This window comes from Cyrtonyx montezumae, unplaced genomic scaffold (genome assembly GCF_038088225.1).
Source record: "Cyrtonyx montezumae isolate F1298 unplaced genomic scaffold, pur_monq_1.0 scaffold_3, whole genome shotgun sequence".
NCBI classification, from domain to species: domain Eukaryota; kingdom Metazoa; phylum Chordata; class Aves; order Galliformes; family Odontophoridae; genus Cyrtonyx; species Cyrtonyx montezumae.
In genome coordinates, this window is record NW_027072034.1 from 3730648 (window position 1) to 3754012 (window position 23365).

Genomic DNA, 23365 nt, shown 5'->3' on the forward strand with positions numbered 1-23365 from the left:
AAGGTCGGCAATACCCAAACCGGTGGCTGACGCCAGCTGACTGGTGGAGGTTTGTCTGGCAGTGCTCCCTGCAGCTGGGCCCTGCTGGCACTGCTACTGGAACATGAGTAAGCACTGGGAAGTACAGCTCTCACCCAGAGGACTCACATAGTGACGAAATCACTGGGAGAGGCAGGCTGTAGTTTCATCAGACTGAAAAATAGGGACTTTTTTCTGCAGTGTATGGCCTTTGCAGTTCTGGGAAGCCTGAGGTGAGGACACCTGTGGTGGTAAGGCTTGACTGACATCACAGGCAGGGGAGGCTCAGAATCACAGAACTGTAGGGGTTGGAAGGGACCTCTAGAGATCAACAATTCTTAAGTCCTCTGCCAAAGCAGCTCCCTAGCCCAGGTTGCACAGGTGGGGCTTGGACATCTCCAGAGAAGGAGACTCCACCACCTCTCTGTGCAGCTGTGCCAGTGCTCTGTCACTGCACTGGGAAGTTCACACACACATTTGTGCAGTGAAAACTTCAGTTTGTGGCCATTTCCCCTCATGCTATCACCACACACTGCTCAGAAGAGTTCAGCCTTGTCCCTTTGCCTCCTCCTCCTTAGATATTTATAGACGTGGATCAGATCCCCTCTGAGTTTTCTTTTCTCAATGCTGAACAGACCCAGGTCTCAGTATTTCCTCACAGGGGAGGTGTTCCACGCCGTTTATCATCCTTGTAGCCCTCTGCTGGACTCTTTCCTGGAGATCCCTACTTTTTTTGTACTGGGGAGCCCAGAACTGGACACAGTACTCCAGGTGAGGCCTCACCAGGGCAGAGTAGAAGGGGAGGATCACTCCCTCGACCTGCCGGCCACGCTCTTCTTAATGCACCCCAGGATCCCATTGTCCTTCTTGGCCACCAGGGCGCGCTGCTGGCTCATGGCCAGCCTGTCATCCAGACTGGATATGAGGAGAAATTCCAGCTCGGAGCAGTGATGCAGTGGCACAGGCTGCCCGGGCAGAATATGGAGTCACATCGCTGGCTAGGCTCTGGATCCGTGTGGATGTGGCACTGACAGACGCGCTCACTGTGCACGCTGGGGGTAACTCCCCCCACGCATGCGTACCGCAGCGTCCTCCCGCTCGTGCGCCACTCTGTCCCGGCGGTCCTCCACCTCTATGGCAGGCCGCGTGCCTCGCTAGCGATGGCCGCCGCGGCCCGTCACGCGGGAGGAGCCTGCGGGGCCGTTAGGCCCCGGCGCATCCCGTCAGGCCCCGCGCGAAGCGGCTGCGGCCTTGGGGCGTGCTGCGCGGGCGCCGCGGCGGCTCCAGAAGTTTCCCGGGGGCGGCATGGCGGCGGCAGCAGTGCGGTGAGCGCCCCGCTCCCTCTATCCTGCTCCGCGCGTCCTCGCCTCGCCGCCTCACGGCCTTGTGTTTCCTCGGCAGGTTCTCGGACGCGGACATCGACCGAGACCCGACGGCGGCGGAGCGGGTGAGGGGCGGGGCGGGGCGGGGGTGCGGGGCACTCTGGGGGAGGGACTGGGGGGCATGGCTGGTGTGTCCGCAGCGCTTTGTGCCGTGCCGTGCTCCCGGAGGCAGCCGTGCGTGCGGGGCCTGGCCGAGCTGTGTGTGTGTGTGTCTGTGTTGGGACGCGGATGCTGAGTGCAGGAGGCGGCAGAGGCCCCGGGTGATGCAGGGCTGGCGTTCCACCAGGAGTCAGCGAAGCCCGAGCCGGGCTGTAGTTTGCGGGAGTTATTCAGAAGATAAACGGCGACTCGAAATGGTTTTGCAGCGAGTGAGGCTCCCTAGCCCAGGTTGCACAGGTAGGCGTCCAGGCGGGTCTTGTGAGTCTCCAGAGAAGGGGACTCCACCACCTCTCTGTGCAGCTGTGCCACTGCTCCGTCACTGCACTGGGAAGGAGTTCCCACACACATTTGTGCACAACTTCCTATGCTTCAGTTTGTGGCCATTTCCCCTCATCCTATTACCAGGCACTGCTGTACAGGGTCCAGCCTCGACCCTTTGCCTCGAGCACCTCAGATATTTATAAATATGGATCAGATCCCCTCTGAGTCGTCTCTTCTCAAGGCTGAACAGCCCCAGGTCTCTCAGGCTTTCCTCATAAGGGAGGCGTTTCATGCCCTTCATCATCTTTGTAGCCCTCCACTGGACTCTTTCCTGGAGATCCCTGTCTTTCTTGTGCTGGGGATCCCAGAACTGGACGTAGTATTCCAGGTGAGGCCTCACCAGGGCAGAGTAGAGGGGGAGGATCACTTCAATTCCTGAAGTTCATGCTTTGACTTTCTGCTCTTGGATCTGATACAACTGGCAGGGTCATCATCTGTGTTTAAGCAGTTAATGATAAAGCCATGAACTTCTTAATGGCTTTTTATGCCATCTTGAAGAGGTATTGTCCCATGTGGAATAATGCTCTGTGGTGTAAATAGTGGTGACTTAGGAGAGAATAGGAAGTAACTGCTGGAATAAGCATTTATGTCTTTGTTTTTGTGAGATGTTCTGTCCGTTGAGGAGAAAGGATGGTGATCCCCTTAAGTTCAGGCATAACTGAGCCTGGAGGCCTAGAATGCTTTTAATTCACACCAGCTCTTACCATTATTGTAGTCATATCTCTGGATTTATGAACACACTTGTAACTTGATCATGTGGGAAGAATCTGCTCCTGCACTGAGAGCTGGTTCTGATCAGCACTTCTGTTTTTGAGAAGGGGTTACATTTGGAAAGGTTATCACAGAATGCTTGTCAGGCACCTGTAGAGTTCAGTGTCAGACCCGTGCTTGAGTCAGAAGATTTGCTTCACCTTTCAGTGTTACGTGATCCTGTTGGGTTTCCTCGTGCCTCTCCCATCTGGAGTGTCTGTATGCCATGAATGTTTACATAATGACGTCTGCTCTTGAATGTCTCCTTTAAATATAGGGGCACATCTGTACAGTTAGACCTAGTGTTGCTTTTTGTTGTAGCTGTTACTGTCTCCTGCTTCTTCAGAGACCTCTGAGGTTTTTGTGCTGTACTTATATAGAGGTTTGTTCATCTTCTGTGGCACTGATGCTGCCACTGCAAGAAGCTGTTGTGGCCACTAAGCTCCTAGTTGGTGTAAGCATATAAATGAAAGGGAGCAGGGTAGTAGTCTGAATTAAAACAGGCCCTTCTACTTTACCTTTTTTTCTCTGGCTTGGTGAGATTGAGTTCTAACAGCTGTGTTGTGCTAACATTTGTGCAAGCTTAAAGTCTGTATCTTAGCCACCCTCATGCTTGCCAAGTTCTGAATAGAAATCCAGCAAAGTTAGCAAATATAGTTACTGTGGTGGCGTACTGAAGTAGCTTTGGAAGACCTGCCATGTGCTTGCAAAGACAAGAGCTTTGCTCCCTGGTAGTAGGAGAATGGGAGATGTTCATTCAACTGTGTACAGGTTGGGTCATTTTTGCTTAACAGTATGAAAGCACAATAATAAACTTTTCTCTCAGGGAGTGTAATGTAACTACTTCAGTCTGTGTACCCAGTGATATCCCTAGCAAGGGACTACTTCATGCTTTTCCCATGGCGCAGCAACGTATCCTGTGAGTGCTGTGCTGCCTGAATCTTTTGTCCTCATACTTCTCATGCTCAGTAATATCACATAACATATAATTTCTTCACATTACAATGCTTCGAGCACGTTATTCCTGCACAGGCACTTTGACTAATGTGCACTGATATCAAATCCCTGGTGTTGCAGTCTTCCTCGAGTCCATCAGAACTGTGAACAAAACACAGAATCATAGTGTGGTTGAGGGTTGGAATGAACCACTTGGGTTCATCTAGTCCAAAGCTGTGCTTCAAGCACAGTCACCTGGGGTGTGTTGCCCACGATCACAGCCAGGCACGTCACTCTCACAGCAAGGCATTTCTTTTTCTCAGTCATGCTGAGAATTATTGGGAGGTTTTTGGAACCTTTCTTAGGATTACCTGTGTGTTAGAATTCCTATTTAAGGCATTAACAGTCCCTTCTCTGCAAGGAGTGGGTTCTTCAGGCTGGCTGTAACTGACAGGTTCCTTGTACCTCAAGCTCTGATGTTTGAGCTTTATGAATGAAAACTGATCAATAGGTAAACCACGTTCATGCCAGGCCAGGATATTTTTTTTCTGAGGTCTTACTTGACAGAGCTCAATAATATATCTTCATGGGGATTTCTGAAGTGCCATTTCATGTTTTTCTCTGTTTCTTCACAGGAACTGACAAGAGCTTTGGAAAAGAGTCCAGATGATGCCGAATATTATTGTCAGCGAGCTTATGCTCGTATTCTTCTACAGAATTACACTGGTAACATCTTCATGCAACACCAAGAACCTTCTTACTACTGTATTGTGATACATTCTTTACAGAAGATGATAAATTCAGTAATAACAAAAAGTATTAGCTGTAACTTAGTTTGCTGTTCCTGCAGTTAGGATGTACTTGAAAGTTTTCCTCCTCTTTGGTGATTTTGTATCTGTGGAACTTGCAGTGAAACAGATACTCAGCAGTCCCAGTTTTTGAGTTTAGCACAGTACTATTTTGGAATGTTATGTATGTAGACTATTATGTTATGTATATTAGACTGTTATGAATGTTATGTTTCTGTAGACTTCTTAGGCAGATTTAAGCTTTGTGTTGTAAGCTCTTCCAACCCTCGGTGCTTTTTTGGTACTTGTGGTAGGAGGGTGATCATCTACTTCCCAGGTGTTACTATGAATTAACTCAACCTTTAGCCCAAATTTCTTTTCAATCATTAAACAAAACAAATAAACAAATGATGGTGATTCACTATTCAGACCTAAGTAGAGAATTTGACTAAATGCAGGCCACGCTTCATCTTGTATGGAGCTCTGTAGCTGGATGAAGACTTATCTATCCATAGCATTGTATGCAGGCTGAGAAAGCTAATATAGTAACGTTTTTTTCTTGCATCTCACTGCTTTTCATAATGTTATAATGATCTTCACCTGTAAACTGACTTTCAACAGATGCAGTTGCAGATGCAAAGAAGTCCCTAGAACTCAACCCCAGTAATGCTGTCACGCTTCTTAGGAAAGGGTATGTATTGTGTGTTGTGCTCTGACAGTGTTCTGGTAATCTTCAGGTCAGGAAGAGCAATAAAATGCTGTATGCAAATTTTTTGCAGGACTGTGAATGGGTGCCATGCCATACTGCTCCTAACTCCTTTGTAACAAAAATGTGGTCATAAGATAAAATAGGTCTTTTGGTGTGTGTTTTTCTTTCTTTTTGGAGGTAGTGATTATATTTCCATCCTGGCTATTTAAAAAAACATATTTCATAGGTGACTTAAATTCCAACATGTGCATTTTTAACTGATGCAGTGTATAAACTGAGGGTGCTGTGATCTTCAGAATGTGGAATGGAAAGTAATTGCAGTTTCTTTGTGATTTTTCTTTCTTTGTGTCAGGTTAGGAGAATACCATATCAAAAACTATGCATCTGCTTTAGAGTCTTTCAAAGAGGGACAGAAGTTGGACAGTAAGTATGAAAACTTCTTCTATGCACAGCACTCCTTTGCTAATGAGAAATGCATTTCTCTAATATGTTTGCTGAAAGTGGAGACAAAGTTATTTCTGTTTTGTTTGTCACAGGTCTAGGGAGCTCCCCTGGCAGGGGGTTGGACTCAATGATCCCTAGAGGTCTCTTCCAACCCCTACAGTTCTGTGATTCTGTGAAAGTTTCTGATCAGCATTGTTATGGGTAGTTAAGAGTTTTTAGTCAATAAACTACCTGATGGGCTGACCTTCAGAGAGAGCATGCAGCTTAGTGGGTATTCCAACTGACAGAGTGGATTTCAGCTATCACTTCATGACAGAAGCATGTGTATGATCTCTCATTTTTCTTAAAGTGTTGGCACGCTTTTTCTGGGGGAGAATTAGAGCTTTTTAGTAATGTGACTTTCTTCTAGAAGCAGGAAAGAAATGGTTCAACATGGAAAACTTTGATAGAAGACCCAGGAAAGCATATAATGAAGTAATTTCTAGATGGTTACAATTCCTTTATCTTTCCTCCTATTCCCAGTATCAAATAAAACTCACCTCATTCAATTCCCTTCCTAAACAGCGGAAGGAAATCTTAAAAGCACCTTGAAAGGTTACACAGAGCAAAGTCCACTACTGTGATAAGCGTTGTCGTGATCTAAGATCTTTCAGTTACATTATCCATAACAATGGCTGAGACTAAAAGCTTTAGGAAAAGTGTAATTACTTTGCCTCTCCTGAGCAAGTAATCTGCTCCTCTGATCTAAAACTGGAGTGTAATCTGAAGTTGTCAGCTTACACTGATGGGAGTGTAAGCTGAAGTTGTCCCTGCCAAGTGATTATGCCCCCTCTCACTCTTATGTTTGCTTAGCTGCTTCTTTCAATACATTATGTTTGCAGAAAACTGCTCTTGGAACAAAACAAAAAGAAACCAACAAGTTGCCCACATTGGTGCACTGAAAGAGCCCTCTGAAGGGTCTGAGTGCTGAAGGCAGCAGACAGGAGGTGGCGGAGTAGTGCTGAGGCAGTGGTGGTGATGATGGAAGGATGATGTGGTGGAATTGCAGGACCAGAGTTGTCAGCTTAGGATGTCCTGGAGGAGGAGGAGAAGTGAGGAGTAAGAAATGCCTTAGTTCTTCCAGTTTCAGTTGCTTGGATAACTAGGTAGTTTCCACTTCATTTTTGCTTTTTTTAAACGCTAGGCAGTTTCTTTGCAGTCTAGCCAAGTTTTCTTTCATCTCCCATGAGAGGGAATGCTTCTTTCTTATTTCTGTAGCTTTCCTTATTTGATGACCAAGTTTTTCTTTTATCTCAAAACTAGTAAATCGTGAGCTGAATTGAATCAGGAGTCACTTCAATCTTGCGTTGGTAGCTGACAAGACCAGAAATTCCCTGGATTTTTGCATTGTTGTCCTTCCCTAAATAGCTGCTATTGATTTCAGCTCTTCATGTCATGGGTTTTGTCACTTTTCTTGTCAGTTGGAGTTCTGAAAATGCATAATAGGCAGTAAGCTTTTTTAGCCCAGGGTTTCACTCTGTTCCATCTTGCATCCTGCATGCAGGGTAGGGAAGCACACTGAGCTGCAGGCACACTTGTGAGTCCGTGAATACCAGGATGCATTTGACCAACATGGAATCCCTGTACTACACTGTAACATTTCCCCGTGTTGACTTCTACCTGCTTAAATTTGATCTGGTGTTGTTTTGCTGCTTACCCAGTTGAAATGTTTCTGAAGCTTCCCAGTATTTCCTGGTTTCTCCCTCATCTGAAGCTTGGTTGTGATGTTCTTCATCATCAGGAAATTCTATGAGGGAATTCTTGGAGGCTTTCTTTAAAAACAGAGTTTTAGCTTCCGTGTTCTCCAGCTTGCTGGCAGATTTATGCCAGTAACAGAACTTGCATTTGAAGTACTGTGAGAAGTTTGATGGTAAAAAGAATAGTGAACATAATGGCATTTTGGCAAAACAATTAACTTTCAGATAAATGTAGCAACTGTAATGGGAAGATCAACCCTGTATTGCTAAGCAGGTGATAAAGGGAGAAGGTATTAGCTGTTGCCTGAGAATTGCTGCAGTAGGGAATACTGTGCTGGCAAGGCTGGGTTCTTTGCCATTACACACTTCTGTTCCTTGCTGATGTAAGGTCTGCTTGATGTCTTTGGGGTGCTAAGGTACTTGTGACGTGCTGGGACGCAGGAGAAGAGGCAGATCTTTTAGGACAGCAGGGCAGAGAATTTGGGATCTTTGTGCTGCGTGGCAATATTGTCACAGGCTGTAGTTAAAAAGAGAGTTGTTTGCTTGCTGCCAAGTGTAGATTTGACTCCGTTTCCCTTTGCAGTGAGCATCAGTTTTGGCATAAGGCACACCTTAAAATGTACGGACGCTGAAAGGTGAATACTTTGCAGAACTGCAATGGAGCCACATTTTGCCTTTGTGTATTATAAAAAGATATAAGTTGAGCTGTGCTTAGTAGTTGCACAGTCTTGTTGCAGCTTTTGGGGCTATTTTTTTTAACATTCCTGGCTGTGAAGGGTTTTTCTGGGAGTTTTGCTGCAGTGATGCACGCTCTGCTGCCTTCGTAGCTGTTTTCCAGTGCAGTTATTTTCTCAGGAACTCCTTCCTAGAATTACCAGAATCTGACTAAACTCTTGTGTGGTTTTGATTTGTAAAGTGGGATTTGGCACCTGCTTATTTCCAGCATCCCTGAAACTGTAGGTGTGCATGTAAAAGCACATGTGGAACCACCAGGAGAAAACGCCAGGTGTTTGTGCATGTGGGTTTTCTACAGAACACACGGTCTCTTTGATATTTCTCTCAGAGAGGCAGCATGTGATTGTTTAGGAAAAATGATTTTAAGTGTAATGGAGAAGGGTACAAAAGAGTATTTCTTGCACTCTAACAATCTTCTAGAGGCCAACAGGGAAGCAATAGCATATATGGGTCAGGTGGGGGGGGAAAGCATAGCATCTTCCAAATTAATTTGAAATTAATTAAGTATATCAGAGTTAAGTGGTGGAGCTGTATGAAGTACTTAAAAATTAACTGAAATGACAGAGTTTACATGAACGTACTTGGAAATAATACCATGGTTTAATAAATTGGTGTGAGTTTGGGATGAGTTTGTTCCTGCTGGGAGTTGAAAGGAACTGTTCTTTATGCAGTGCCTGCATTACTTGAAGAGTTGTAATGCTAACGTGTTTGATCTCTTCTAGATGTAGATGATACCTTTACTATTTGGATTAAAAGATGTGAAGAAACACTAAATGGTAAGAGAGAGCACATTTAATTGGTACAGGATTTGATGTGCCCTGTTATTTAAAGCTGTTCTGTTTCTTTTTTGAAGGGCTGCAGTTTACATTGTACTTAAACCAAAATTTGAGTGTTGAAAAGAAAGTTAAATTTTATTATGCCTTGTTTAATTTGACTATATATCCTCAACTTAGACTTAGAGGAGTATGTAGGTAAAGTTCAGACAGCTAATTTTACCTGTGGAAGCATGTGTCAGCATGCTTTCTAAATCCAACATCAACACTATTTTCTTCAAGACTTGAGAATTTAAGTGGGGATAAGTAATGCAGACCTGGTGGTTTTACTCTTTGATTTCATGTGGAGTGCCTTTGGGTACTAATTGCTGCTCTGGTGTCTTACTGTGGTAGTCAGTTAGTGTGCACACAGCTTCCTTTTGTACCTTTCTGCAGCCTGACACCCCTGGCAGTGAACTTACTTGCAGTGCTTAACTGCCTGCTGATTTTAATGGGCTGTAGCAGAAGAGCTGCCTTTTTTTAGTTATTTATATATTTTTTCCTCCACCTGTTGTGACTTCTCCCCTCTTTGTTTCTTACTGGAGAATGGGGCAGTGGGCAGAATGCAGGTTTATGTCAGCCTGTTGCCTAAAAACCAATCTCAGGAGAAGCAGTTTTTCAGTGATTTTTATCTTTTTAACATCACAAAGGAACAAAGGGAGTGTTCCTCTTGAAACGCTTCATCTGAAATATTTTAAGAGGAAACATTTAGAAGAGAAAATCCCGAGCAGCTGTTCAGGTGTTAGTGTGCTTAAGGTCATGCCCGTGAATCTGCGTGCTGGGATTCCATCCCATTGACCAGCTGTAGTTACCTAGCATGACGTACAGATTTGATGAGAAATTTGTCCTGTATGTGGATGGTTGACCTAGCACAGGTTTGCACAAAGTGATTTCCATTTCATTTTTTTGACACCATCTTGATTTCATTCAGTGATGGACTACATCCTTTTCTTTTAAGGGAAAGGAAAGCAATACAAAGGTTGTTCCTTCTGTTAATCAGAGCATGCTTTGCTTTAAAGTTGTCTTGGCACAAGTTGCTTGTTGAAGTGGGTATCCTGAAGAAAGCTTGATTAAAACTAGGGGTCATCCAGGCAACAGGTAAAAACATGCCAGCTCTGCGTTTCAGCTTTTGTACCACTGAGACTGGGACAAATGCAGAATGGATAGAGTAAGTGAAGAAAGCTAAAATAACTCATGTGAGTTCACTTTTTTTTTTTCTGAAAGTGCATCTCTTTTTTTAAATTTTCTTTTTTCTTTTTCCTGCAGGATCACAAGCAGAAGTGGTAAGGTGTTTTCCTTATTAATATTTTGAGTTTTGTCTCAAACATGCTTGTAGAATTCAGTGGCTTCTTGAAGTTTTCACTGTTCAAGCTTTGGAATGGCATGCAAGTCTGGAAATTACTGTGCACTCGTTCTAGTTTTAACTGCTGTCTGTGGCCTATTAAAAAAATCATCAGCTCATCTTGTCAGTGCTGACTTGTTTATGACTGCTGGAAGATAAGTTTTCTCTGGTAGCTTACGTGTGGGTTTTGGAGATTTCTTTTCAGCTTTAACTCAGACAAGTGTATTTCCCTTTTTAATTTAGAAATCTTCAAAAGAAATGTCAAAATTGGCTTTTTTTTGAAACAGAAATAATCTTTATGCCATTTTTTATACCTTAGTAATAGGGTAGAGGAGGAAAACGTACAGAAAATAAGGTGGGTGTATATAAAGACATGATTTAAAGGGTTTTTGTTTAAAAACTGCTTTACGTTCCCAGCCCTGTTTCAGGTTTCCCTTGTGACTCACAGGCTTGCAGCACAGCTGCTGTGTGTCTTGCAGGTGTACTTCTTCTCCAGGAGAGAAAGAAATTAATGCTGTTCTAGTTGTTATCTATCAGATGTGAGGCCTGTGTAGTGCAAGATACCCTGTGTGTGTGCATGGTCAGTCTGTACGTTGTAACCTTTACAGTCTGGCACAAACATGGAGTGAAGATTTTCATCTTTTTTTGTAAGTTAATGCACATAAGGAAACTGATCAGAATGAAAGTGGTTTGTATCTTTGTCCTTACGTATATCTGGTACACTGATGTGTTCTTTTACACTGATGCATCTTTCTTTCCAATGCAACGTGCTTTGTCTAGAATACACAGCAGCAACCTCTGTCATCCAAGATCAAGTAAGTTGACTTAAGCTTTGCTGTGAGAGCTAAGATAATTGACTTAACTGTTATTTGCTGACTTGGGGATTGAAGATACAAGATGATGACTGTAAAAATTCTGTAGACTGCCACTTTGTGAAGTTTCTAAGTGAATTGTTGCTCAAACAATGCCATTGACTTTTGTTCTCACTGGGAGGTTGGGGAATGGAGTAGACATCGTAGCTTCTGTTTCTGATTCTCCTTGTGAGCTTAATCAAAGAGTTGCTCATAGTACCTAGTGTAGATAATGTTTTTGAGATGCTTTTAAGACCCTGAAGTAAAAAGCATTATTTTATCGAAGGCAAACAACAATGTGAATTGTTTGAGGTGACCCAGTTTTCATAATTTTCTTGATCAAACATTTTTCAGTTATTTAAGTACATGTTGAATCTGTAACTGCTTTGTGGAAGGACATTTCTCACCTCCATACCTTAAACTACGTAGTATAATGTTCCAGCTTTCGTGCTGTGTGGGGAGGAGCTGTGGGTTGCTTTGTTTTTTTTATCTTGTTTTTGTTACTAAACACTTCCTTAGAAGCTTTTTTTTTTTTAAGGTATGACTGGTACCAAACAGAATCTCAAGTAATTGTGACCATAATGATCAAGAACGCGCAGAAGGATGGTGTCAGAGTACAGTTCTCAGAGAAAGAGGTGACTTATGTTGATTATTGAGAAGCATCCACAGATTCCACAAGATACAGTTCTCCCAAGTGATGGTCACTTTTAATAGGAGCATGAAGAAATGCTAGATGTGGTCTTCAGTTTGAGCATTTTTACATACTGTTGTGCTGTAGATCTGTGTATGCAGTTAGGTGAGCTGGGAGCTGTTGCTATGGGGGGATCATAGGACTTGCACACAATCTGCAATGTGGCATATGTACTGCAGAGGGAGCAGCTGCTTTCCTGTTGGAGGAAGTGATCTGAGTTAAAGTGAGTGTGTCTCTGTCCATTCACTCTCCACATGCATAGAAGGTACTCTCAAAGTAGTTATGAATAGGTAATTTTAGGATGATAACAGGAAAGCAATATCTTGGTGGGTTCATTTTGATTTTTATTTTCTTGCATCTCTAAAACTGTCAATTATAGGAAAGTGTATTTCAAGGAGGCATGATAATCTCTGTTATACCATATGCAGTACAATGACATTTGTGTTTAATTAAGGGTAAATACTGAAGAGTTAGGTTCTTATTCTCAGCTAAGTAGATGCTTGGTGAACTGTACAAGCATTTGGTTGCTACTGTACTCTTAATATGTGGCAAGTGCTCACACAATTTTAACATAGCTTGCACGAAATAGAAGGGAAGTTGCAAATTGTTTTAATGTTCCATTATTAATATGTTGATACTTCATTTGCTGTAATTCTTTCCCTAAAGAATGCAGATCAAGCTGAAAAGATAATAAGCTTTTAAAGTGCTTGCTGGCTAAAAAATGAATAGGAGATTTCAGTTCTGTAGTGGACTTCTGAACACCTTGCTGAATAATGCAATAATGTAGTGGTAGAGTCTGAAACTGTGATTCCTGTTGTTTTAAGTATCCTAGTAAAGGATCATTAATCACTTCATCTTGATGTCAGATGACTGTTCTTTACTCCAAAATGGATAACTGCTCTCAAAGGTGACCAGAGGTGTGTTTTCAACTGTTAACAGATGAATGCATCGGTGAGGCTTCCATCAGGTGAAGACTACAATTTAAAGCTTGTTCTTCTTCATTCTATAGTGCCAGAGCAAAGTACATTTAAAGTGCTTTCAACAAAGGTAAGCTCTTAATGAAAGTGATTTCTGTTCCTGATCTGTTGTTGTGTATCATTTGTAATATTTTGCTTTTCGTATAGAATTGCTTTTTTTCTTCAAGATGGCTTTCAGTCAGCAGAAGGTGTTCTGAACTCATGCAAATACTAGAAATAGTGATGTGATGGTACTTAGAAATGCAAGTCAGTTATGCTGAGGATGCATTTAACAGTTGCTATTAAAAGATGATTGTGGCCCTTACCTGTACAATTCAGTTATTTAGAAAGGGTGAACTCCTTGTTTCTAAACTGTTAGGAATTGATATTGTGCTATGGAGCATTGTCATCTTCTCGTGCCTAAGAAATAAATGTCAGAGTTTAAGAAGCAGAGTGTTGAAATAATTCTCGACCCTTTCATGATCTTCTCCTGCTCATAGGAAGTTGCACATAGTGTTGTTCCTGGCTTTTCATGAGGCTATATATATTCAACGCTATTCCTGGAAACAGTGCTTGCTAGACACTTGGAAGCTGATGATGAGAGGGAGAAGGCTTTCATCTCAGTATTTTTCTGCTATACTTCAGGTATAGAAACATAAGGAACTGGCTGGTTTTCAATAGCATATATTGTTGGTATACCACATAGACATATAAATGGTCCACAGGGCCAAGTCTGAACCTCTGAAGTATGAAAGTATCAAAACCATTTATTCTTCCTCTATCAACAGTGATTCTACAGAGCCTTTTGAAGTTTCATTGCTTTCTTGTGTTCTCTTTTAACTGTTCCATTCTCAGAAAGGTACCTATAATAACTTTGCATGCTCTCAGGGAAGAGGAGTTTCGAGGTGACAGGAAAGGATTCCCACAAAGCTGGCCTTGTTTCTCTGCTCGTCACACTAAGCAAGCTGAGCAGGCTGTGTGGTTGAATCACGAGTTCTTAGCTGTGGGAAATGATGAGCAGGGAGCTCAAAGTGTGTAGAAAGTCTTCTACTCCATTATTATTTGTTTAAACTGAAGTAGAATGGGTTCAGACTCTGTTCATGTGAGTAACTGTGAGGTTCTATTTGCCTTATTCCTATCTAGCTTCTGTTACACGTACCTTGAAATTTGCAATTGCTTTTGTGAAACATCAGGCATAGATCTCAGCACTGTTGGGAGCAGTCTTCCTGTGCTTCTCTAGTCTGGGTTAGTTGTTTTGGAGCTGAATAATCTCTAGTTGTCTGAAGTCTGGCTTAGACTACTATTCTTAAAGTGGTCTAAAAGCTTCAGTTGTTCAGTGTCTGAACTGTAAATATTCTGTATTTGTTTTCAAATATTGCTGTTCCTGTGTAATTTGGAGAGAGTACTTTTGAGGAAGAACAAGGTAAGAGCGAATGCAGGATGTGTTCTAACAAGTGAAGTCAGCACTTCAGGATGTACTTTTCTCTCACAGAAAAGGGTAGTATGAGGTCGTGTGTGAAAAGTACAGTGAAGGAATGCAGGTTTGAATGATGTGTCAGGTTCTGACCAGCAGAGGGAGTCTGAAGAAAAAGCTCCTTAAAAGCAATTCTGCATTAAGGATACTTAAGCATGCCCGGTCTTCTTTAAAGGCTTAAAATATTTTACTTTGACGAACATTACATGCTTTAAGGGAACGATGCAGCATCAGTGCTTGTCTGAATACTGGAAATGCAGATGTAGTTGCAGCAGTTCTGTGTATGTGCTTTGTTCTCTTGAGCAGTACTGTAAATATGTAGCTATTACTTAGAATAACACTAACGTTGTACTACATCTGATTCTTTGTTAGTTAATATTATTCCTCTACGTTATTAATATACTGAAGATGTCAAACCCATGGTGTGGGTATATTGAAGGCTGTTGGTCTGCAAGATCTTGCATATTTGAATCCTGCTGCATTGCTGATATATCTGAAGCTGTCATGGTTTTCCATTTTTGAGTGATGAATGAGTTATAACAGAGGCTGGGAGACTGGCCTGTGAGACATCAGGGTCTGTGGAATTTAGAGATAACTTTGGACAAACCTCTGAGCAACTATGATAAAGGAGATTGCTGGATGTGGAAAGTTATCAACGACTTAGGGGGATGCTTAAAGACTTTTAGGTGTGCTTCTTCCAAGTGGGCTCAGAGCAGTAGGATCCCCTTGCAGTCACCTTGGCTGTATGTACATTCCTTCCTTTGTAGTGTGCTGTACTGGGCTGAGCAGCTTGGCTGAAGTGAAGGGGTTACTTCAGACAGATTCTGTCTGTTCCCGTGGACTGAGGCCTTGTTAGCAGTGGGAGCAGGTTAGGCGTGTTCCTGGAATCTAGATGGTAAAGAAGGGAAACCCTCTTCAAAAGCGTGTTCTCCATTGGACTAAAAAACAGAATCTTTCATCTTTTGTAGTTCCCTGGGAGTTCCTGTCCTGTCTCTCCTCTTTTCCGTTCCAGACAGAAACCTGTCACCAAATTAGAGCAGTATCCCACCCAGAGTCCTGGGAATAGTCTCCAGACTAGGCAGAGAGAGAGGAAAGAGTCCCCTAGAGTGATGCTGGCACGTGCATATCACAGCTAAATGTGACTGAAAAGACTCTAGAGGACTGGCATTAGGAGGCTGTAACTGGGAGGACTCTCATGTCTTCGTGGCAGTTGCAGATGTAGTGAAGTCTCTTCATCTTGCTGCATGCTTAGGGTCTAGCTGATGAGTAGAGAGGGACAAGATTATTTTTAGAGCTGCTGATAACATGCCTGAGACTTGAGTGCTGAAGCCAGAAGGTTAAGCACAGATAGTGATTAGGGTGCTACTGGAAACATCCTCGTATTTACAGCCCCTTTCAGGAGTGGCTTCTTTGTGCCCCTGCAGCTGTTGGGAGGAACTGAGTCCAGTGGGATCCTGCTCGGGTGGTTCTGTGACTCACAGTGGTCTCTGGCTTCACCTTTTCAACGAGTTTAACCTTGCCAGAGCTTTCTCATAGTAGTTTTATGATCTACTTTGTATCAGGAGTCCCGTGCATTTGGAATAGACTGTGGCTCCCTGCTGCCTCTCCCAGCATGGATTGATGCAGGACAGCAACTGCAGGGTTGCTCCACAAACATCTTTCTCTATAGATGTGCATATGAGTTAACAGCCAAATCAAGTGATCAGAAGCTTCTGAGGAAATTGTGCTTTCATGAGATAGAAGCAGAAGTTTTCCTGTAGTTTAACAGATAAGAATACCTGGATGTATTCACAGTGCTTTATTTTGTATTGCTGCTCTGAATGTGAGCCACGTGGCAGCTAGCATATTGAAAGTGTGCAGTGGGCAATCATTCAGCTCATGTAAGGAAACGGGAATGTACAGTTAGGTTTAGCAGTGGGTAGACTCACAGACTTAGAATTTCACTTAACCTTTTAGAAGTATGATGGATAGAGTTGGAAACAATAGAACTGGCAGATGATGAAGCAGTGCTGCATGTTTTGGTAGCTGGGGGAAGCTGGAGGTGGATCTCTCAATGCTGCTTAAAATTCAGCATCGCTTGGCAAGTGCAAAATGATAAAGATGGAAACTCAAGAGGGGAAAACAGCCTTAGTTTTATTTGCAGAACTGCATATTCTAAAGTAACTGCAGGCAGAAGGGTAAACTTAAAGACTCTGGGACTGGTTCTTTCAGAGGATTTTAGCAGTGATACAGTATGGTTGGTTAACTTCCAGTCTGACTGCTTAGAGGAACATTACCATAGCAAGAAGTAACCACATCTGCCGAAAAAGCACTTTATTTGAGATTGTTATCCAGTCTTTGTAATGTGGTAAGATCTTGCAAAAAGCATGTGGGTAGGATTTGTGTCTGTTTTGGTAGCTGTCCTCAGCTTTGTTAAGGTGTTGGATGAGGTCGAGAACTGCACACTGTGTTCAGCAGCTGAGATACACCAGTGGTGCTGCTTGACTTTTTAACTTATTTCCAGCAGAGGGAGCCAAAATGTAAAGGCTGAAGCGAGTTTGCACTTCAGAACTAGCTTGAGTGCAACTACCCTCACGTTCCCTTCGTGAAAAGAAAACGACATAAAATCTGAAAGTGATGGACTAAATATACTGCAGGTGAAGTTAGCTGATTTATCGCTGTCCAGCAAACACAGCAGGAAGGTACAAGTGCACAAATAGCACAAGGCAGGATGAAAATGTGCTTTAAGCATGTGTCCCTGCACTCCTTTGCCTTCGTCTTGCATCTGCAAGTGGTGTCAGCACAGCTGTAGCAGTTTAGAGGCACTTAAAAAAGAGGTAAAAAGCAGTTTCTTAACCCCCAAACTTTCCTTTAATTAGACATCAGAGGTCTGCTGCAAACACAGGAGGTGTTAGAAACCCTCAGCATTTTTTCACAGTTGACATTTGCTACTTAATGGAGAGGTCTGAGGTAGGAGCATGCTCTCAGCAGCTTCATGCCAAGAATATGGCAGTGTGCATCAGTGGGATTTTCCTCTTCCTCAAACCAGCATTTCGCAGTGCAAACCCTGAAATGCCCCGGGCAGCTTTACTGGAAAAGCACACTGCCTCTCGTTGGATGTAAAAGGGGAGGTGAAGATGAAACTGTTTTAGATCACCCCCCAAGGGTGTGTCTCTGTATTCAGAGGCAAATGTACACCATTAGATGAACAGATTTGTTTTAACTCACATCAGTTCTCACAGTCCCTAGAAGAGCCTTTATATTTTGGTTATTTGTACCCAGTTGTTGGCAGTGGCTTGAAGACAGGCTTGCCTGTCCTCTTCTCCTTGTTTTCACTGTGAAACTTTCATGCAGATTCATATCTCCCCTATATTTTGAGTGTTTTCTTTAAATTGCAGACTGATATTCTGTTCTGAAACTTCTTGCATCTCTTTGTCAGGTTTAGATGGACCAGTTTTCTGGCTAGGCCACAAAGAAACCTTCTTGCTAATTGGCATGATATTTGCTTGGTTCAAAATAAGTTGAGGTTTTTTTCTCCCTTTTGAATGCAGATGGATATGAGGCACATCTAAACTTCTTAATATTGAGGAATATCTTTTAAACAAGTGAATAAGACAATGTCTGTGCTTTATGTAAGTGTATGAAGGGAAGCTCTATGTAAGAGATTTTCCTTTTGAGAGAAAAACAGGTGTATGAGTGGCTGTGTACAAGGGATGTGGCAAAGAGCTTTAGGCTACAGAAGTGATCTGTACAGCTGGCTACTTGTGTACAAAGCCAAAATTTGAATGAGTTGTAATGATCCAGGCTTCCACCTTACTGACATACACACTCGGTTGTCCATAGTACGTAGCTGGCAAAGGTAAGGTGCATGCCAATCCCTTCTGTTGTTGAGATGCCTTTTCTACAGAACAAATCCATTAGATCTCAGTAACTTTCACTGGGGAGTTAGTTTTCAATTCAAATTAAGTATTCTGAAATTAAAATAAGGAGTTGATTGGAAACCCCAATTTCTTGTTTTCATGTGTTAAATGCAGCAGAATTTAACGTTTTTTTTTCTACCTTTTAAAACTAATGGCAGAGCTCTTGCTGTAGCTCTGCCAGGTTTGGTTTCCTTCATCCGAGCAGAGGTTGGCACAGATTTTCCAAGCAAACTTTCCCTTAGCATGGATTGTAGAATCACAGAGCTGTAGGGGTTGGAAGGGACCTCCAGAGATCACGGAGTCCAACCCCCTGCCACAGCAGCTCCCTAGCCCAGGTTGCACAGGTAGGCGTCCAGGCGGGTCTGGAACGTCTCCAGAGAAGGAGACTCCACCACCTCTCTGTGCAGCTGTGCCACTGCTCCGTCACTGCACTGGGAAGAAGTTCCCACACACATTTGTGCACAACTTCTATATTTATAGATACGGATCAGATCCCCTCTGAGTCTTCTTAAGACTGAAAGTGGGATATGGGCTCAGTGCAGCTGTGCATTGTATTGTTAATGTGTAGTAAACTTGTATTTGTAGAATAACCAGGACTGTGTCTAACTTAAGCTTCATGTGCCTCAATGATTAGAACCTTTTCTTTTTCCTTTTTCTTTTTTTTTTTTTTAACTTTTTTAGGTTTTTAAAGCATCATCTGATGAAATAGTTAACAACCAGAGCCGGCTTCTTAAACCAGCATGCAAAGCATTTAATTTGCGGTGAATTTTTCCTGCCTTATTCTAAAGCTGGCATGAGGCGTACAGGCATATGTTTAATGAAATATAAATGTTAAATCAAAGGAGCTGGCAAAACACTGAGATGTATTTTTCTTGCCTGGGTACTGAATTTTCTCAAGGGAGAGGAAAAAAAAAGCTAACAGTACTTAGGTGTGACATAAGTGATGTTAGTTGTCTATGTGATGGCTATCAGTATCTGCTTGAAAATGTTCATTAAAATGCATTTATTGCCATTTGTGCACATAATTGAGACTCACAAAGTTATTTCTCCTTAGATCAAGTAAAGCTCTCGAGTTGCAGAAATACACATCTTCACAAGCAGAATTTTATAGCTTTATTTTTTGAAGACCTGGTTGTCTAATGGTGTACAGCTAATGATTTCCCTAGTTTTGCTCCTGCCTGCCACTTTCCCTAATGGGTGAGTTGAACTGAAGCGGATGGAGTAGCCGAGATAAAGGCTTTATCATGTCATAAACACATCGTGTCTCCATCTTTCAGCTGGATGTACTTGTAGTTTAGCAGTGTTGAAATGGTTTAGATTTAAGGAATCTGTGTTTTACACTGGGAATTATTTGTAGCATTTCCTCTTCCTTGGGGATGTTTGCCATATAGTAACTGGCTTGGGGGCTGCTTTTGGAGGGGAAAATGTACCAACCAGCAGATTAGAAAAGGAGAGGGGGATTATTGGAACAGAAGTATAAAGATGTTTCTTAAATGTGTGGGCAGAGTGCTCTGAATAGCCACAGGGATCTTTGAGGAGGATTTTACTCTGCAGAGGAGACTATTCAGAAGTTGAGGTTGAGTATTTTGCTGCGTTAGAAATCATCCTTGGTACAGATGATGAAGCCTGTGTTTAAGGTACTGAAAGATGTTGGTGGAAGTCTGAAGCACAAGAGGAGATAGCAAAGGGGGAAACAGGCAGAAAAGAATGAAAGTGCTATAGGTGTGAGCAGTTTCAGCACTGAGAATGTGCTGGGTTTTAATGCTGTCATTGCAGGCTGGAGATGCACTAGTAGCCGATATATATATATGAGTGAGAGAGTATAAAAACATTGACGTTAAGGCCTCCTCAGCATGAATATGCAGCTGAGTCGATAATGGTTTGTGCAACTTGAGAAGAGTTGTGTAGGAAGTGGAGGATAGACAGGTGGTTTTAAATTAAGACTTAGTGTTTCACTTCTAACCAATTAGCGCCTTTGTAAGTGGCTAATTAACTTAAATGTTTGATTCATAAGACCCAAATCCAGTAAAAAAAAAAAAACAAAACAACCTGCTAGTTCTGGCATGGAGCTACTGAGTGTATATGTAGATTTATGAAAAATATTTTAGCTTTCTTGTGCTGATGGCAGAGAATTAGGTTTGTGAGCGTAGTGCTCAGAAATGAGCTTCATGGTTGTAATTTCCAGAGTGTTTTTAGAGGAGTCCAGTGAAGGAAGCTTTGCTGATTCCTCCCGACTTAATGAAGAGTAATCATTGGCACAGTTTGAATGCTGCTTCTGCACGATTACAACAGGAATCTGTATTCATACAGATTACAGTATTAAGCGCTGGGATGTGGGGTTTTTCAGGTACAGCAGGTTGGTCAATTAGAATGGTACAATATGTTTACTTCTGTCAGATTATTTTGGTGCTGTGACTGATGATGCTCAGCATGAGTTAGTGGTAGAATGTGTACTTTTAACTTGTCAAGGAGAGTGGTAGTTTCCCCGGGGGGGGAAGGGAGCAATGGTAATGAAATGCTCTGTGCCTTAAATGCAGCATGATGGCAAATATGACAGTTTGGAAATTAAAAAAGCTTTATTTTTATAAGGCAAGTTGGGCTGTTACGTATCAGTGACTGATCTGAAGAATGGAGGAAGTAAAGTTCACATTTCAGATCGACACGGTGCTGCGTGAGGAGTGTGCTCCTGGGATCCCCAGGGTTTGCTTTCACAGAGCTGTCTTTGTTCTTGGGTCTGCAGGGATCTCCAGGTTATAGTGGCTTTAGGAAGAGCTAAGAGTTCTCTTAGCTAAGCTCTGCAGAAGTAAGGGAACTGCTGAGGTTGAGCAGGCATAGATTTAAGTCGATGAATAACATCATAGGAAGTCTGGCATTTTCTGATGTGAATTTGCTGTCTAGAAATGACACTATACAGTCCTTGTTTTGCACTTCGTTTTGCATCTGTTATCCTGTGACCACAGGTTAAGGTTAATTGTGGAAGAACTATTCCTGTGTAGTTGTCTGAAGGGATCGTGTGTAGTTGTGTATAGAGGCATGACATACTTCACTTAATTTTGTTTCTCCTATGATAATTACAACCATATCCACTCTTAATTACCAGTTCTGTCAATGAACACTAGTCAATTTTCTCCTGTAGCAATGTATTCACTGAACCAAATGAATACAGCTTCTGCATTTCCTAATGGAAAGATCATCGTAGATCTCAGGTGTTTCTCTGGTTTGTGTAGTATGCAACAAATAGGCATTTCATTTTTCTTGGTGGGTGAAAATTAAATCTAGCACTTGGATTTTGCAGTCATTCAGAAGTTCTCTTTAATTACTAGAGCTGACTGACTGCTTAGCTCTTGTATCAGAGCTTAGTTGACAAGTCACTTGAAGTCCCACAACTTCATCCATTAAAGTAGGCATATCTTTTAACAGTGCAGGTTCTGTAATAGAGACTGTTTCTAAACTAGGTGTAATTATTTTCTTACTGTTAAAAAAAAACCAACTAATTTGAAACTGCTTGTCTGATCTGTCTGCCATCTGGATGAATTTGTTCTTTGCTTTGTGTTTGGTAGGTTGAAATAAAAATGAAGAAACCAGAAGCTGTAAGATGGGAGAAACTGGAGGGGCATGGAGATTCTCCAAAGTTAAAGCAATTTATACCAGGTTTGTTACCTGAATTTAGTACTTCAGATTTGATTTTTGTTAAAGTATTTTCAGACTTAACAGTGGGTGTGTTGAAAGTTTTAATAACATTTGTCCTTTATTTGCAATGAAAGTTTTTACTGGAAGAATATGACAGAAAGTCTGCAGGGCATTACTAAAATTAATTTATTAAATTTAGTCGTAAGTTCTGTTAATCTGATGAACTGATTTTGCAGCTGCTCAGTGTGATGTCCAGCATTTTTTTTCCTTTATTTATTTGCTTTTATTCCATGTTTGTATCAGCGAGGAGAGATCTGTTTGCTTTTTCACATTCAGCTTCCATTATGTCAGATTCGGTAGATACATACGTGTCTGTTCTGCAAACTGCAGCTTTAAAAGTCTGTAGAAAATGGTTAGCTAACTAACACTTCAATTTTTTTCAGACACCCAGCACTTATATCCATCATCCTCTCACTATACAAGGAACTGGGACAAACTGGTAGTTGAAATCAAAGAAGAAGAGAAGAATGAAAAGCTAGAAGGAGATGCTGCTTTAAATAAACTCTTCCAGCAAATTTATTCAGATGGTACAGATGAAGTGAAACGGGCCATGAACAAATCATTTGTAAGTCTTCATTCTTTTCCTCTGAAGAAGTGTGTAAGTTCTGCGCAGTGTTGTGTTGCACTGAGCTTTGCAGGCATCAGAAGGCTTCTGTTCAGCAAGACCCTGGGCCTGTAGTAAATGGCACTGGTTCCGTGGGAGATGTTGGTGTAACATGTCTCAATGGAAGGCTGTGCTTAGCTGTTGGTTTGTTGTTTGTTTCGGTTAGTGTTAGCTGAGGGTATATAGTTTTTGGTTCCTGGAGAGCTTCAGTTGTTGCCCAGGATGAAAGAATCAAATTCCTCTTAGTTCTTTACATGTACAGTTTGTAAGAGTGTGAGTGACCCTCTAAAAGCCTCCTGTTAATTAACTTCTCATGATGTCTAGTACTGATAACAACTATTTTTAGCCTGAAGATTATGGGCTGACAACTGTCAAGCTTCATTCAACAAACGTGCACAAAATTGCTGCGTGTAAATTGCTTCTAGGTGAAATTTAAGTTGCTCAGGTTTCTTCAGAGTTTGCTATCTGCTGTGACTCCTCTATTACTGGAATTCCCGTAGCGGACTAAACAAATGTTTTCTCATGTTGCAGATGGAGTCTGGAGGCACAGTTCTGAGCACCAACTGGTCAGATGTTGGAAAAAGGAAGGTAGAAGTAAATCCTCCTGATGATATGGAATGGAAGAAATACTAATCCCGTTTTTAATCTTTTACCATCTGTGTTGCCATAGTCATGTACTGGCCACTGTATATGAACATAGCATTCTTGGATTCAAAGCACTGAAATGTTCCCTTGGAAACAGGAATTGTCTTTACATTTTGCCTGCTTTAGAAATTTCTTCATCTGCAGATGTTAAAGATGTATTCAAGAGTGGAATCCTGTTTTCATCACCTCTGTCAAGTTTTTGGAAATTGAGTCAAATGCGATCTAAATTTTCTACCACCTTTATCAGCTCTGCTCTTCGGGGATGGGATGATCTCTAATGGGCTGTTAAGGATCATTGCCTTATGCCTCGTATTTCTGTTCAATAACTTATTTGATCTTGGCAACTTTGGGTAAAAATACAACAACAGCGTTAAAATTGTTTGCTCTTTAACTCTGCTAAATAAAACTGTAAATACAACTTTA

The 23365-nt window shown here is 42.0% G+C and overlaps 1 protein-coding gene across 1 annotated transcript; it reads left to right on the top strand.

The window, feature by feature from the left end:
- Nucleotides 1-1230: 1230 nt before the first annotated feature.
- Nucleotides 1231-23365, top strand: SUGT1 (SGT1 homolog, MIS12 kinetochore complex assembly cochaperone). Its single transcript, XM_065744000.1, has 13 exons — nt 1231-1343; nt 1420-1465; nt 4202-4292; nt 4976-5045; nt 5416-5486; nt 8701-8754; nt 10057-10073; nt 10913-10947; nt 11522-11618; nt 12614-12721; nt 21564-21654; nt 22077-22258; nt 22829-23365. Exons 1-13 carry the CDS (start codon nt 1324-1326, stop codon nt 22928-22930), a joined length of 984 nt encoding a protein of 327 aa, XP_065600072.1. The 5' UTR covers nt 1231-1323; the 3' UTR covers nt 22931-23365.

Bases quoted from the DNA above. Each gene is read 5' to 3' on its own strand.
- SUGT1 (XM_065744000.1), top strand. From the start codon at position 1,324: ATGGCGGCGGCAGCAGTGCG. The intron at 1,466-4,201 runs GTGAGGGGCGGG...GTTTCTTCACAG, and splicing joins ACCCGACGGCGGCGGAGCGG to GAACTGACAAGAGCTTTGGA. The intron at 12,722-21,563 runs GTAAGCTCTTAA...TGTGTTTGGTAG, and splicing joins TTAAAGTGCTTTCAACAAAG to GTTGAAATAAAAATGAAGAA.